Genomic DNA, 16,459 nt, shown 5'->3' with positions numbered 1-16,459 from the left:
CTGCCCTTTCCCAAGATGGCGCCTGCCCGGCCTCACCCGCCCTCTCCCGCGCTACATGGAGCACAGGGAAGGCTCTGCCCTTTTCCAACATGGCACCCGCGCAGCTTCACCTCTATGGCGGGGCGCACTGGGAAGGCTTTGCCCTTTCCCATGATGGCGGCCGCCGGCTTCACCCCGCGGCGGGAAGCGGCGCTGCCGGCCCCGCCCCGTGCCAGTCCCAGCCATGGCGGCCATGAGCCGGGTGCTGCGGGCGGCCGCGGCCTGGGCGGCGCGGCGGGCGGGCAGCGCCGGCACCGCGGGCATCACCGGGACCACCGGGATCACCGGGATCGGCCCCCGCCTCCCCGGCACCCTCGGTACGGCCCCGGCGGGGGAGCGGCGGGGCGGGGGCGGCGGGGGCCCGGTGACCTTGCGGAGCGGGACAGAGGTGCCCTCCCGGAGGCCGCGGTAGCGCCGGGGGCTGAGCCGGTCCCCGTTGTGTCCCCGTTCCTATGGAAAACTGCCGGGTTTGGGGGAAAAACGGATGGAAACGGGCGGGAGGCCGACCCTCCTGGCATTGTAATTGTCCATTTACTCGGCCCTGTGTGGTGACATTCACTGATTCACGTGTCGGTGCTCACAGGTGGGCATAGACCTCTGCCTATAGTTGGAAGAAAAATAGGTTCATGCTAACAAAATACGCGAACTGCACAAAACTCAGCTGCTGTTATACACTCTTCTTTTTATTTTCCTTTCCCCACGTATGTTTGACCTTGTCCTGGCACAAGCACCAATGGGGTACAAAACCATAATACTCTGGTTCAATTTTCAGTTCCTGTACGACACAGTGGTGACCATGGGAAGAGAATGTTTATCATCAAGGCAACAAGTTTTTATGATTCTCGATTTCTGAGCTTGTTGGTGAGTTTAAAATCAGATGTATTATTGCATTCAGTGTAGCACATCACTTGGAAATGGTGTAAGAGTGTCTAAAATACAATTTCCTGTGTTGTTTATGTGATAGCATCAAAAATGTGGCTGGCACTATTTACATAAACAAGAATTTCAGGTCCTCTTTAAGAATTTTTTGGTCAAATGCTGTAAAATCAGGGCCAGATGAAGTTCAAAGACTGGCTGTATAGCAAAGGCTGTGATAGGTACTTAAATTACTGCTGCAGTAGCATTCTTATATTACATGTCTGTGTTCATATATGCATGACCCACAAAGGCTTTCTGCTCCATCCTGCTTTTTGAAACATATCAGTTACTCTTCTGCAGGGTTTGCCTTCACTTATCTACACCCCTATCAACAGAGGTGAGATTTAGGAAGCCTGACCTGAGTTTGACCCCTCCAAAGTCAGGTTTTGGATAAATCCTTTTATAAGCAGCAAGAGCTGATTTGATACAACTCCCTTCTTGTGACCAGGACTCATTTCTCTGCCTTCCTCAGCTACAGAGCCCACAGTGGCTGCACTGGTGTTGGATTCTTGCCTTGCTGTCAGTGCTGATTGCAGCTGGAGCCAGCCATGCCAAGATGCTGAGGGATTTCAGGGAGGTGTTGCTGCTTGCTGCTGCACAGACTGACCTCACTGGGAGATGGGAACTGACCTGAATGGGCTCAGGGGCTGACACAGCATCACTTTTGTGTGTTCTGTTCATTAATGAGCTCATTGCAATCAGCAGTGTTTACACACAACATCCCTTCCCAGCCTAGAATGCAAATCTCAGTTATTGGCCGTTCCACTGTTTTCAGATGTTTTCAGATCTCATGTAAATTTTGTCAGGGTTCTGAGTTTCCCACACTGACTGTTTTTATCCCCTCTACAGAGATACTATTTATTCCTGACGGGAATACCAGTGGCTGTGCTCTTAACATACATCAACATCTTCGTTGGTGAGTGCTCTGTCAGGCTCTAAGCAAAGTACAGTCAAAGTTATTAAATGGGAATTAAGCATGCTGCATAGAGAAAAAGCACTCTTTTAGGGCTCTCTCTTTGGAAGGCCATGGAATAGGCCTAAACATTGTATAAGTACATAGAAAATGTTTCCAGTATATTTGCTTTAGTTGTTGCTTTTTAAAAAAAGTTTCTCACATTAAAAAGAAAAAACAAAAAACCATTCTCTCTTCTAGCAGTCTTCCAAACACCAGTGAAGTTTAGTAACTTGCTTTAACAAGAGTGCAAATCTGGCTTTTTGTCTAGCAAAGATGCCAAAATTCTGCTTGGCAATACATGTGTTAAATCTCCTGCTGTAATGATATGTAATTAATTTAATAGAGAAATTAGGAAAAGTCCATGCTTTCAGCTCCTGTACTTTAAAGGGTATTTCTGTGGACTTGATCCAAGTTGTTTCTTCTGTATAGCTGCTAATTTTACCCTTTTGTTGTGTACTTAAAAATCTGTGAGTAGATACTTGCAGTGTGATGTGTCTGCAAAAATTGCAAGTTCAATTTTTCTGACTAGAGCTCACACTGAAGGATTTAGCACTCTCTATGTGGAACAATGATCTTTTCCTTACCTGAAAAGCAGAATATAAGGTAGCTTTGGAAAATAATCATAGAGTTAAATATTCTTCCCTTCCTTTCCTTGTCAGGTGAAGCTGAACTTGCAGAGATTCCTGAAGGTTATGTTCCAGAGCACTGGGAATACCACAAAGTGAGTGGAACATGTGAAAGGGTGGGCATGTTATGGACAGCCTTTCTCTTGAAGATACTTTTGGGAGTAAAATGAATGGAGTGTGATGTCTGTCAGTGTAGTAAAACTCAAATAGTGCAGTTCTGATTTTGGTAAACTTTTTTGTGGCTTTATGGAACACGTAAAAGGCTGTAGGAAATCTCTTAATGACACAAGCAGATGCAAATGCTCTGTATGCAGAACTACTGAAACTGTATGCCAAGAATTTTTCCATAATATTCCTAAATACTTAGAAAAGTCCTCTGCATTCATACCATGCAGATTTTGTCTTTATTTTTTTTTTCCTACGATGTCTTAAGAAACTGGAGTTTAAAGTGACATTTCTTTCTTTTGTTTTAAAGTCCCATATCACACACACTTTTGAATCTAGAATTGAAGATTTTTATAGTCACAAACTCAAGGTTGTGTGGTTTCAATTTAACTATATTTTTTTTTAAATTAGTCCCTGGCTTCTTGCTGCAAGCACTGTTTTGTTTCTGATAGGAAGTAATTGAATTCAGCAATATTATTGTGACTGTTTCAACTCATTTAGACTTCTGTTCCTAGTGAAATGGCCTCTATGTGGAAGCTGAATTTTGAAATGTTGCTGATTACAGTAAGATTTGGAGTCCATTTCTGTGATTACTGTGGCAGTTTAAGGAACTTTAAAAGAAAGAAAATAAATTATATCTTCATTAAATGTTAATTTTGCTACAGAACAGTGATCTGCAGGTTGTCTTGGCATTAAGGATTGCAAAAGACTTTTTAGGGCTCTGATCTCACAAGTAGTTGTGCATGTTTGTAACTTCACTGTTATGGTTTGAATGGCACTCATGGTGTCCATGCCATCTTTTCAGGACTGTGGATACACAAGGTGACATTTCTGTTTGGAAATTGCTCAGACAATCTCTGCTGTTGTGTTTTCCAGCACCCCATAACCCGCTGGATAGCTCGTTATGTACTTGACCCCCCTGAGAAGAACTATGAGAAGGACATGGCCCTGCTTGCTGTGGAAGTGAGGAAATCTGAGATGAGGTATGCTCTGTTGTTGGGGGGTTTAAAATCCTCATCCATACTGGAGCTGACTCTTTGATTTTGCATGACATACTGAGCTGGATGCTGACATAAAGTGCTTTCATGTGTCCCCTGGGTGCTGCCTGCCCTGGCTGCTGCCAGAGTGGCAGTCACAGGATCTGCTATCGCTGCCCTCTCAGGATTCAGGTTACCAGAACAATCCAAGGGCAGGGGGGTCTTCAAAACACTTGGTATTTATAAAGGTGTAGCTCTGGCTTTGTCTTCCTGAATCAGCAAATGGAGCTCTTTTTGCCCCTAATAATGCTCTAATGTTCTCAGAGAAGAACCTGTGATAAAATATAATAATAATAAAATGCTGCCAGTATTTTTATTAATCCTTTGTAGAATGACTTGCTGAAAAATAACAAACAGCCAAAATTAAAATATTTGATAGCTCATGTCTTAGCTGAACCCTTCATATTTTGGTCCTACCTGTGCTTTAGCAATATTTATAAACCATTGATGCTAAAATCATTTCTTTGTCAGAAATGCTCAATATTAACAAACTTCATGCCTTTTTTTTAGGCTGCTGGAGCTGGAGGCACGCAGACTGATGAGACACCGGGGAGATGGGCCTTGGTACCATTATGAAACGCCTGACAAAAATCTTGTTGACAATTCTATGAAAGCCACACCTGATAATTAAACAATTTTTGGGCAGTGTGCAAGGTCTTCAGTGCATACTGGCAAATTGTGACTGTGCTGTGGAACAGACATCCTGCTGTTTGCTGATGGAAATGAATAAACAGTGTTTGTGTTGATTCCAGTACCTTGAAAGAAACTGTGTGGCAGTTAACTCATACAGCTGTTCAAGCTGTTAATCAGTGAAAATGCTTTGTGTCAATTGCCAACAATCACTCCTTTCCTTCAGAACATATGTACATGAAACAAGTTGGTAATACTAGTTTTCATTTTGTGATTTCTAGTGTTTATAGTTTTAAGTGAAAGATACAAGGAGCTAAGGGATTTTTCTTTCTCAGTGCTTTGTGTCAGGTAATTGGTGGGAGATAAACTAAGTAGGAAAGTACCTTCACACATACCTGCCATGCATTTTCAGAACTGTTCAGCTATTCTTCCACACCACTTCTGGCAACTCCTTAGGGAATACAGAGTTCTCTCATCACCTGGCAAGTTTTTGCCACTAGAGGGATGTGTTTCCTCAGGGTCTACAGGCCATGGTACTCTTGAAATTTCTCAAGTGATGGAAAGTGCCTCTTACAGTTTGTGACTCTAAATTATCTGTCTGTGTTCAAAATCCTCACTTTTAAAAGGAAATAAGCCCAAACTAAACCCATATCATCTAGTGATTTGAAACTTCAAACTCTATTTTTTTTATATTAGGCAAGACTGCATGGACTATTTTAAGCAAAAACTGCCTTGTTTGCTGTTTCCTGGCACTGTCAGACATTAGAAAGACATTGATTTTCTATCAGTGCTTTGCTTGCCCTTTCTGATAGAATCAGTCTTTCAGGTTAGATGGCTCATATGTCTTATGGCTCTCATTGTTTATAAATGCTGAGTTATTAATAAGAGAAGCCATTAAAAAAGCACAAAGTCTCCTCAGGTAAAATAAACCTGTCTGACCCTGCATTAGTGTTTTCTATCCAGCATCCAATGATGCTTACAAGTCTGATGTAATGTCTGTTTTTCAGCAAGTCTCCATGAACATCACATTCTGCCCTCAGTGTTTCACATTGTTCCCAACACTGGATATTTCAGTAGTGAAAATCGCTGAGAACACTGTGCTACCCTGCTCATCCTCACAGCCTGCTCATAGCTGGGTACAAACATTTTTCTGTTCTGTTTTTGAGGTTTTCCTAGAACCACCTTTTGAAAATTTTAATTTTGAGGTAAAAGGTGGTTCTAGCAAAGGTCACATCACCTCCTTGGAAGTGATCAATGAGTCCTTGGATATATTGTGGATGATGGGTGGAAGGCATCTGCTCTATGCATCTTCATTTTACATGGACTGATCATTTCTTTAATGCTGTTGCTGCCAGGCATATGTAGTGTTTTTAGTTACTGCTTGAAAACAGCAGCAATATTTTTTTCCCTACAAAGATCACTCTTATTTCTCCTTCTCTGACATTATTCTTTCAAAGTGAAGAGCAGAGAGAAACCCAGCAAAGGGCAAAAAAAGGGCATTTTAAGGTAAAGCTACTGCCCCTGAAGCCATGAAATTGGGGGCTGGCTCCTGGCACTGCCACAGGCTCTTTGGGCATCCCAGGCTGGGCATTCCCACACCAACCTGTTCTTCTGGAAGGTGGGGACATCCCAGCTGTCAGCACTGGTGGGACCTGCCAGAGCCACCTGTACCGCAATGAGGGGCTGAGAATGAAAATACAGAGGAGATTTTTTTTTACTGTGTGGATTTTATACAAACGTATATACATACACAGATATATATATACACATATACACTTACATACATATATATATATATATATACTTACATATACATATATATGCACACATATATATGTGTATATATATACACATACACATATATAGATCTATATATCTATATCTACATCTATATATAGATATATAGATATATAGATATATTCATGTAGTCTTTAAAAGCTTAAAAATAAATAACAGAGCGTATAAAAGAGTGTTACCGGTGAGAGGGAAACCTTCCCCGGGCTACCCGGTCACACCAGGCGCCAAGCCTCCGTGCCGCCCCGCTGGGAGCGAAGGTTTTCGGTGAGACGCGGGGCCCCGGCGGCGATCCCGCCCCGCTGCCCTGCCCCTCGCCCGCCCCCGCCGGGACCCCCGAGTGCCGCCGCCGCAGCTGGTGCCGCCGCCGCTGCCATTGGATTAAAAATAGCATCTTCCCTCCCCCTGCCCTCCCTCGGGCCCGGCTCCCGCCGCCGCCCTGCCCCGGGCCCGGCTGCCCGCCGCCTCCATCGCCCGCGCAGAGCGGCTCGGCAGGGAGGGCGGGCGGCCGGGAGCGAGGGCGGGAGGGCAGCCGGGAGGGAAGGGAAGGGAGGGAAGGAGGATGCAGCGGGCCGCGCTCTTCCGCGGCGGCGATGCGCAGATGGCCGCCGGGGACCTGGGCGAGCTGCTCGTCCCCTACATGCCCACGATCCGGGTGCCCAAGTCAGGGGACCGGGTCTTCAAGACGGAATGTGCCTTCTCCTACGACTCGCCCGTGAGTGCAGCGATCCACCCCCGGCTGCCGCCGCGGCCCCTTCCCCTCCCCGCCGCAGCCCCTCGCACGCTCCCCGGGCCGCTGCCTCCCCTCAGGCTGCCGAGCCGCCCCCGGCCCTCCCTCCACCTGCCGCGGGCCCTCGCCCGCCGCTGCTGCCGGGCCGGGGTCGCGGCGCTCCCGCACATCGTCCTTCCTGCGTTTGTTTGTTTATTTCCCTCCTTCGAGGCTCTCTGAAGTGGTTGCTTGGACACGGGGATTTTGTGGTTTTGGGGAGGCTTCGCTACTTGCTCTGCTTGTCGGGGTCTGTCTGCTCCACCCGGAGGGCTGCTTTTGCTTTCACACCGAGCTAGTTGAAAAGGGAGAGTAATGGCCTTCTCCTTGGTTTATTTTGGCGAGCAGATGTCAATTATTTTGCTTGCCTCCGTGGTCGTTCTATTCAAAATTTTCAGAGAAACCTTCCACGGTGAAGGCTCATCCTGAAAATCATCGTGAAAGTTGCCCTGAAACACTTTCTCCCCAGGGGTTTCAGTTACATCACTGAACTTCAATGGACTTGTAGTATTTCCCCATCAGCTCGGTTCCTTTGCTGTTAAATGAATGTTTCATGTGCTGTAAACTTTCTCTGGTGTTATTTCCACCAGCATCCACAGATTGCATGTGTTCCATGGCAGATCTGGGGCCTGACTCAGTTTTAAACTTCACTACTAATACTGGAAGCCTTCAGAAATGGGCAGTGCTTTGTAAGAAACAGGTGCTTGGAAATTAGACTTTATCAAAAGAGGTTGAAAATTTTATTAGAAGTTGCTTCTCCACAGGAAACTGATGTTTCCCAAAGGTGGTTGAGCACTATATGTTGATGTTAATGTCAGTGGCAGCAAATCAGAAGGAAGCTCATTGCAATACAGATTATTAATTAAAAAATACCTTTCAGGCACATTTTTTGATTTCTTCATTCCCTTTTTCTTGATAATTCCCCCTCTTTTTGATAATTCCTTTTAATACAGAAAATCAGGCTTGATTTTAAAGGTGACTCAGCTGTCTGGTGTTCGTCATGTCTTGTTGAACAGAGGTTATTTTTACCCACACTCTTCAGATCTCAAGTGTCACCCAGCAGTCCTGACTGTACTGGGAGCTGGGCTGATTAGAACTGCCAAATCGGACTCCACCGCAGAGGCGATAATTGCATTATATACTTAAGGAGGTTTTGGCGGGGGAAAATCAATACACCACATTCTTGCCTTCAGATTTCTGCTTGGGTGAACGCATGGTTGATGTTTTTAGTAACACTTTCAGGCTTCTTCGATATTATGGTTTATAAAAATTTGTGTTAACAGGTAGAGAGGGATGTAAAATACTGCTACAGAGTAAAAACCAATCAATCACCACCCCCTGCAACAAGCCTCAACTGAACACAGCAAAAGCTGTGTTTAGCTAAACAATATGTTTGAACAAAACATAAAACATTTGAGGCAAACTTAACAGATACTATGGATAAAAGTAGCAAAAGGAGTGGAAAGCAGCATGTATGATTATTTTTTTTAACTAAAACAATTTTCATACTTTTGATATTATCTGGAAGAGATTTCAGATTTAGGAAAATGTTACCCTCCAATGTAAAAACTTATTGTCTAAATTGTGTTATGGGCATTCACTGGGCAAAAGACTTGGCAGTACCAGTGAAAATAAAAGCAGTCACAGTTTCTGTTGTTTCCCACAGCTTTTCAGCCCATACCACTCCTCTGCTTAGCTGAGTGAAAGATTTGCCTCAGATTTTATTTTAAATTTCCATATAATCTAATAGGTACTTGGATATTGTTTGTAGGATGGAAATTCTAAGGGGCATATGTAATGTGTGCTTTCTTGGATAAAACACTGTAATTTACAAATTGAAATAGCAAAGCTGTGTTCTTGCAGTATTTCATTGAGAAGGAAAGTGAAAGGATACACACAGGTTGTTTCTTGGCTGAAGAGAGATGTTTATATTTTGTAGTAGGTTGATTTTGTGACTTACTTTCTTAGGTTATCAATGTATTACCTAAGTGAGCCTCTTCCTCTTGAGATACCTTCCTCTTAAGGTATAACACTGTTGGTCCTGTTACAATATTCAAGAATTAAAAAAAAAAAACCCACTCTTGGTTTTGTTAGCCGTGCTAAAATTCCAGATTGCCTTTTTGCTGGAGGAAGTTTTTTCTCTTGTGGGAATATTTCTGAGTATTTCCTCACATCTTCTCAATTTGCCATTTTAAAACATGCTCCTTGCTACAATTTAACTTCAGCATGTCATGTCATACCTGGCCAGGCAGCAGCTCTACAGTCAAGTGTCTGTGTTAACTGTATATTAATCCTTTTCCTGCAGGGATTGTTGTGATCTTTAAAATACATTGAGAACCATCAGACCTGGGAGTGTTAGTGTACAGAGTAATGTTATTATTGTAGAGAAAGATGCTGCAGCAAATTTGCAAGGACCAAGCAGAGTGGAATGGTGAAAATCAGAGTTTTTCCTGCCAGGGGGTGCCAAGGAAAATGAGGTGCTGGGAGTGAGCAGCTCCCTCTTCTACTTCCAAAGCTTTACCTGGCACTGATGTGGCTTTTGCAGCCCTGTTTGTCACTCTGTCAGTTGTGTCGTCTTCTCTGGGTTTGAGTAATGCATCTTCCAGTGGATAGAGGCAGCTTCACTGATTGTTCTCAAAACTGGTTGAGGTTCCTTTTCCATGAGGTGTAAATCTTCCTTGGATGAAGATCTGAGAACAATGTCACCTTTGTGCTACAGTGAGAGTCATTAGCTGGGAGACTTCAGAAGTGAGAGCTGGAAGTACAAGTGGCTGTTTAGTGTGTTTGTTCCACGTGGATTAACTGTATCGTGGTGATCTTGTCAGAAAGGTGGTATTGTTGGAAATATAAACAGATGAGAAATTAATGTCTCTAGATTTGGCCTTCTTCCAGTGGAACATACTGGGGTTGGTCCCTGGAAAGTTGGCAGGAGCAGGAGGCAAATTTCTTTGCACTTAAGAGACCTAGTGACACTTTTTTAGTTTGTTTGGCTTATAAAATGAGAAAATATGCCATTTATGGTTTACATTTTAATTACTTTTTGAGATTTTTTGATGTCTTCTAGAAAAACTGTGTTTCTCTGGTGAGGGCTCCTACTCCAGTTAGCCATTCCTAGTACAGGAATTGAGGAGAGAAGGCAGTTTGCCTACAAAACACAAACCTGGCCTAGTGTTGAGTATTGCTTCCTCCAGGGACTGACCCAGCAGCTATGGGAGCCAACCACCTCCCTGCAACTTGGCTGACAAAGTCCTGCACCTCTCTTTATTCAGATCTAAGGTGCAGTCATGCCTCCTGGTGACTTTTTCCACCTCTCCAACACTGTGCTGTAGGTTTCTTCTCTCCTATTTTGTCCAGTGGTACTTCTCTTCCTCTTTTGGTGGATGAGCCTGACTTGTGTTCAGTAGAATGCAGAAGATATGAAGGTTGCATTAAATAATCTTTTGTTGTACTATTATTTTTTTTAGAAGGATAATGCTTGGTTTTGGAAAGTCCACCTTTTAATGTGATCCTGGTCTCAAAAACCTCTGATCATTTATCACAGAACTGTAGAGTCATAGAATATGCTGAGTTGGAAAAGACCCATGAGGATCATTGAGCCCAACTCCTGGCCCTGCATAGGACACCCCAGCAATCCCACTAAGTCCAAGCCCTTCTTCAGCTCTGTCAGGCTTGGTGCTGTAACTTTTCTGGGGAGCCATTCCAGTGTCCAGCCACCCTCTGGGTGAAAAACCTTTCCCTAATATCCAACCCAAACCTCCCCTGAGACAGCTCCGTGCCATTCTCTCCATTCCTGTCACAGTGATTGGCTGTGAGAGTGACACATCTGGGGGAGAGACAACAGCTGGAAAATTGATACAAGCTGGAGCATAAAAAGTGGCTTAATGTGAGCTATGGATGCTGCACGTGGCTGTGCCCTGAAACCTTCCCCACCAAGGGCATTGGTGACAGCCCCAGCACAGCCCATGAGCCTGACACGGTGACAGCACCAGGCAGGCTGGCTCTGTAGAGTGCAGGGCTGTGTTTGTTTGAGCAGCTGAAAGTTTGGCTTTGCTCTGCTGGAAAACCTTGCTGCTGACAACAGCTTCCTTTGTGAATCCTGCTGACTTCATTTTTGTGGCTCAGGAACTCTGTAATGATTATGTTGGGACAATTCCCAAAGTCTGAGCTGAGCGGATGCTCTGCTGTTGGTTGTGCAGTTGAGACTGAAATCCTTGAGAGACTGGAGCGTGTGAGGGATATTGGTGATTGTGTTGCATAAAACATTGTAGAAATAAGCACCTCCTGTCTGGCAGCTCCTTTGGTCAATGTTCCTTGAGGAAAATCAGGAAGTCACTGAGGCCTGTGGCTGTGAGGGGTAGGCTTGGATCTTGTTTCTATTGATGGAATGGGAGCAGAGAAGAAACAAGAGGACTGAACACACCAAGACAAAGAGAGTACTCTAGATGAAGATTTTGGCCTAGCTGCAAAATGACCTCCAGTTAGTGAGGCAATCAATTGCTGGGTGGTGGGTGATCACCTGAAGAGTCAGAGCAGTGTGGCACTGCTGCTTGGCAGGGACATGCCAAAGCTGTCACATGGGCAGGTGTTTTGCTGGCTGGAAGTGCACCAGGACACTCAGCTGGTTCACATCAGTTAACTCACTGCTCTTCTGAAGTTGGTGAGTGGTAACATCAGCAGAAGTTGTGCCTGCAGTGGCTCACACATGAGAAATAACTATAGTGCTTGGGAGAACAACCAGTGTGTGTGTGCATTGTCTTGGGGTGATTTAAATTTGGATCTTACTAGACTTTTCTTCCTTATGTGTCACTGACCATCCTGTTACCCAGAGTGGTGCTGGACTGGAATATTTTGGGCAGCAGAGAGACCTGAATTCTGAGGTACCCAGAGTGTCAGAAGATAAATACGGAGATGCAGATGAATGCTGGAGCTCTGCTGTGGAACCATCAGTTTTCCTCTCAGCTCTTCTCCCCAGCTTTTCTGTTCTGGAAGCACAGCACTGTTTTTGTGACCAACAGAGCTGTACAGCCAGGGTTCTGCACAAAGCACATCCCCACATCTCAGGTGGCACTGCTGGGCTGCAGAACTGGGCTGGAGCTTGGCACTCAGCCCTGGTGGGTCTCAGACACCCCTGCCAGGGGCTCACACAGCCTCACCTGGATAAGCTGCCCCAAACAGTGGGGAGGGATGGGTGGAAAGTTCTCTATTCCTGCAGGTTAGAAGTGCTCCTGACCCAGCATTGGTTTTGCCATTGTATTTGCTCACTAACTGTGAAGCTTTGATCCTGCCTGTGCATGTCACTTGTCCAAGACACAGCTTTGGAACTCATAGCATTGCTCTGGAGTCCAGCTGTGATTTATAAGTGGGTTTGAGCAGTCCGTACACCTCTTGGAGTGGAGGTTTGGGCTTGGTTTAGTGGCTGACTGGCCCATACAGCTTTTTTCTTCCCAGGAAATGTTCTAAGTGCTGTACTGGATTGGCCTTGTGCATGTGCCCATTCAGGAGCTACAACAGAAGTACCAGGAATCTTTGTAAAGCAATTGTGAATTTGCTTCTGATGAAATATCCAGTGCTTTACAGTGCTTTTGTAAAGGAAGAGCAGGGGAAGGATTTCTTTTGCACTTCAAGTTAACAGTCCAATTACTGGGTCCTGTAATTTATTTCCTACTTCCGCATCCTTTGTCCTTTCTTTCTCTGCCCAACCCAGCTCTTCTCTTCCCATCTCTCATCTCTCACCAGTTCCAGTAGTACCTGGTTCCTCCTCACTGCATGTGTGTATTTTGACTTCAATGTTTGCATATGTCAGAGTCCTTCCATTCCTTATTCTGCATCTCCCTCTGATCCTTTTTTTACCTGATGCCCAACTTTACCCTCTTATTATTCCTTTTCTGCTTTCCTTTAGTCACCATTACTTTCCTGTCACCTTTGGGTGACAGAGGGCAGTTTTCACACCACTGTTCATATCCCATGTTTCTTTTGAATGTGACTAGATATATTCTTGGCCTTAGCACACATTTTTTGTGTTGGTGCCATCACCCTAGAAGTAACTACATTTACTGCAGTGGAAACTTAAAAATGAACTTTTTGTTTGCTGGAGCCATCTCTTTGTCCTGTTGTGTTCAGCTGGTTGTTTGTGGTTTGCTGTGGTTTTTTTTCTCCTTGTTTCAATGTAGGTAGTACTGGTACATGACAGAGAGACAGGCTTTCTTTTTATTCTTCATTGTAAATTATTATGTGTTGTCGAGATGAATATTAAGTGCCAAAACATCTGTTGTTCTTTTTCAGCCTGTCTTGAAATAAAATATGTGTAATTTAGTTAGACTGTTGTGGGATCCAGTGCAATGTGTGTGTGTTAGGGATTTACAGGGATGGTCCTGTAACTTTTTCAAATATATTAAAGATTGAATTGTAGTTATACAAGCAAGACTCTAGTGACCACAGCCAGATTACTTTATGGTGATTTCTGGTGGACAGACACCCTGAGCAGAGCCTGTAGCAGTTCTGTGTGGGCATGAATTTTGTAGAGAAACACTCTAATGGAAACCATGATAGAGTACACAAAGACAGTGATCCTGTCTCATAAGCGGTACCTTTTATTTTATATATGACAGGATGGATGACCTTTTCATTCGTGGAGACTGGTGGAGACTCCAGGTGCCATTTTACTCTCTTCTGTGATACTGTCTTAGCAAATTTTGCCATTGTTCCAGAGGATCTAAAGCAAACACCTGTGCATGAGACACTGTCCCTGAGCCTGCAGCTCTTTGCCGCGTTAGGAGATCGCGGCAGCCCTCGTGTTTGTACAAAGTCATTGTTGTCTGAGCCACAGCAGGAGCTGAAATTGCTAAACCCTAAATTTCCCTGAGGGATCTAAATGGTTGGTGAGGGCTGGTAATGGGATGGAGGTCGTTAGTTCAGTCCTGATCAGATTGGGGGTGTTTGGAAACTGTTGGTGTCTGGTGCCATGAGCACTGTGGAATGAGGTGAGCTGAATGTTTCCCTCTCTGAATTAAGCACCTGGCATGCCATGAGCACCTTGGCAGCGAAGAACAGGCAGAAATGCAGTGAGGAGCAATCCCTTTTCCTTCTGCCTAGAGGGTGAGAAGGCTGACCTGCTCCTGAGTGGGCAGTGATGGAGCCTGACCAAGTACAAGCTTCTGCCCCAACAGTGCCTTTAGACTGGAGTGATAAGGGAAGAGAATGTTTATACATTGCTTTATCCTGAACTTCACACTACATGTCTGCTGCATCCTCAAGCAAGAATGAGGAGGGAAAATACCCAGCTGAAGTTCCTGGCTTTGTCTATCAGGAGAGGTTATGCTTTTTTGGTGTAGAATAGTGTCTCCAGTACTTCAGATAAGCTGCCTTCCTCCAGCATAAACTTTCACACACATCTAAAATGATTGTCAAATGCAAAGATTTACATGCCACAGACGATGTAAAATATCATTCCTTCCAGAACCATTTGTCTGCTCAGTGGGGTTAAATTAACCAGCACAATGTTTGTCCTAGATCACAGTCGAGTGTTTTTTGAGCACCAAACAGGGGCCTAATCCTTTACTCAGCCATCTACAGAGGTGTCTTTTTCACACAGGCTTCCGTTCTACTTTGACCTTTTGGGCTTTTGAACAGCCTGTCCACTTCTTTCCAAGCTGTGGGAGAGAACACTCTGCCTGTGCTCTCTTGGAGAAACATCTGTTTTGTTAGTAACCACAACCAACTTACTCAGACTCTACATTTAGCTCCTATACTGAAAGTGTCAGATTGTTGTCATAGGCTGCCTCAGAAACGGTTCAGTGGTCTCTTGGATTCCTTCCAGAAAATGAGAGAATGATCTCCAAGAAAACAAAACTTCAAACAAAGTTCCTGAGACCTAGAGTGACAACACTGTATGTTTTTATTTAGACTGGGTACCTCTAGGATCCTCTTGTAGAGGACACATCCATGACTTTCTCACAGAAAGAAGTAAGGCAGAAGGATTTTGGAATGCAGGGTAGAAGAGCAGGCAGCATGTATGTGTCTAATATGATTTGCTTCTGGAGATAATGATCCTTACTTTCATACATATATTTATCATTTACTTCTGAGGTGCCTATGAAGGAGTGTAGTTCATGTTGTTCTTTGGGGAATTTAACACAAGATGTTCTGTGCTATGCAACAGCACAAACACGCTCACAATAGAAGGAAGGTCACAGAGCTTCTGAAAGGCTCAATCTTTGTTCTGCACCACCTACTCAAAACAATACATGTTAGAGGGCTTGGAAAAATTGATCCAACACCAATGAGCGGATGACTGAAAGTCCTCCTGGCAGTCTGATGTAGGAGAGATCCTAGAGTGGTGGTAAAATTGAGCAAGACTCTGGTAACAGCCAGCATTAGTTTTAGGGAGAGCAAAAAGTGATGCCAGCTTACATTACTGAAATGTCAGCATTTGTGATCAGCACCTGGAGTATATATCTTCATATTCCCTTTGTAATGCCCTTGTCTCCAAGCTCTGTATTGCATGAATGGAGAGGTTCCCTGATCAATACTGAAGAATGCACACAAAACATTTGTCAAGTTTCTGTTAGCCAGTTTTAAGGGCTGTGAGGTTGCTTGAGATCTTTTTTCTCAGACAAAATTGTGATCAATTGAAGAAGTTGTGGCAGAGTCCCTGGACCATCAACTCTGCTGTGCTTCAGGTTTGGAATGATGTTCTTGCAATCAAATGCCAACAAGAAATTCTGCTATTTCAAAGAAATGCTTATGCTTATTTCTATGCTTTACAAATTTCTGTGCCTATGAACCTCTGTGGGTTGAGCACTCAAGTGGAATTTTTCAAGACTAACTTCTAGAGTTCCAATTTGGACACTCACTAATCTGTAGTTGCAAAGTAACTAATTTCAAAAGTTTCTATAGGCTGTGGGATATGTGTTATGATATGTGATGTGATGGGGAAGTTTCTTAGGGGACTGATGGTGTAAACACCATAATATGCTATGAAAGCCATGTTTAACGTGTTTGCCTGATATCTGAAAGGGTTTGCAATTCTTGGGGGTTTTTTCTGTGTGCTGGGTCCTTCCCTGCTGTAAGTGTTCGTGCCATTCCTTGCAGGATTCGGAAGGAGGTCTCTACGTGTGCATGAACACGTTTCTGGGATTTGGAAGGGAGCACATCGAGCGGCATTACCGGAAAACGGGACAGTGTGTGTACCTGCACCTGAAACGGCACCTGAGACAGGTGAGACCTGTGCCTTCCCAGGAGCCACCCCAGCTCTGCTCCTGGCTCTTGTGCTCGTCTGGGTAATGCATTTCAGACACACACCAAGTCCTGGGTGACTGAAATGCACACGTTCACATTTGGGGCTGGATATCCAATCCAGGGGCTTGGATCCCAACCAATCCTACAGCTTCAGTTCTGAGATGAATCAAAAGCCCTAAAGAGTCAGACCTTAAAGGCAATTCCTTCCTGACTTCCACTGATGTTTTTCACTTCTAATTTCTGTATATCACGTACATATTGTCTGCATGTTATGTGCACATTTTACATAGCT

The 16,459-nt window shown here is 44.3% G+C and overlaps 2 protein-coding genes across 6 annotated transcripts in view; both read left to right on the top strand.

The window, feature by feature from the left end:
• The first annotated feature begins 223 nt into the window (after nt 1-223).
• On the top strand, nt 224-4,491 carry NDUFB5 (NADH:ubiquinone oxidoreductase subunit B5). The gene is made up of 6 exons (XM_054282853.1): nt 224-356; nt 812-900; nt 1,807-1,873; nt 2,572-2,633; nt 3,580-3,686; nt 4,251-4,491. Exons 1-6 carry the CDS (start codon nt 224-226, stop codon nt 4,369-4,371), a joined length of 579 nt encoding a protein of 192 aa, XP_054138828.1. The 3' UTR covers nt 4,372-4,491.
• Nucleotides 4,492-6,726: 2,235 nt separating this feature from the next.
• Nucleotides 6,727-16,459, top strand: part of USP13 (ubiquitin specific peptidase 13) — a 47,579-nt gene continuing 37,846 nt past the window's right edge. For 3 of the 5 annotated variants that reach the window (XR_008483315.1, XM_054282471.1, XM_054282473.1), the window contains exons 1-2: nt 6,766-6,879; nt 16,021-16,146. Coding sequence is in view for 4 of the 5 variants with exons in the window: in XM_054282471.1 (XP_054138446.1) it covers nt 6,766-6,879; nt 16,021-16,146 (240 nt within the window). In the remaining variant the exon portion in view is untranslated. Of the gene's footprint in view, nt 6,880-7,558; nt 7,631-16,020; nt 16,147-16,459 lie in introns of those variants that run through there. The other 2 variants (XM_054282470.1, XM_054282472.1) reach the window with 2 other exon arrangements.

This window comes from Melozone crissalis, unplaced genomic scaffold (genome assembly GCF_028551555.1).
Source record: "Melozone crissalis strain CALT ecotype California unplaced genomic scaffold, PUWL_Pcris_2 ptg000034l_1, whole genome shotgun sequence".
Classification (NCBI taxonomy): Eukaryota; Metazoa; Chordata; class Aves; order Passeriformes; family Passerellidae; genus Melozone; species Melozone crissalis.
Note: the sequence above shows the minus strand (reverse complement) of the source record. Positions and strands in the feature narration are given on the sequence as shown.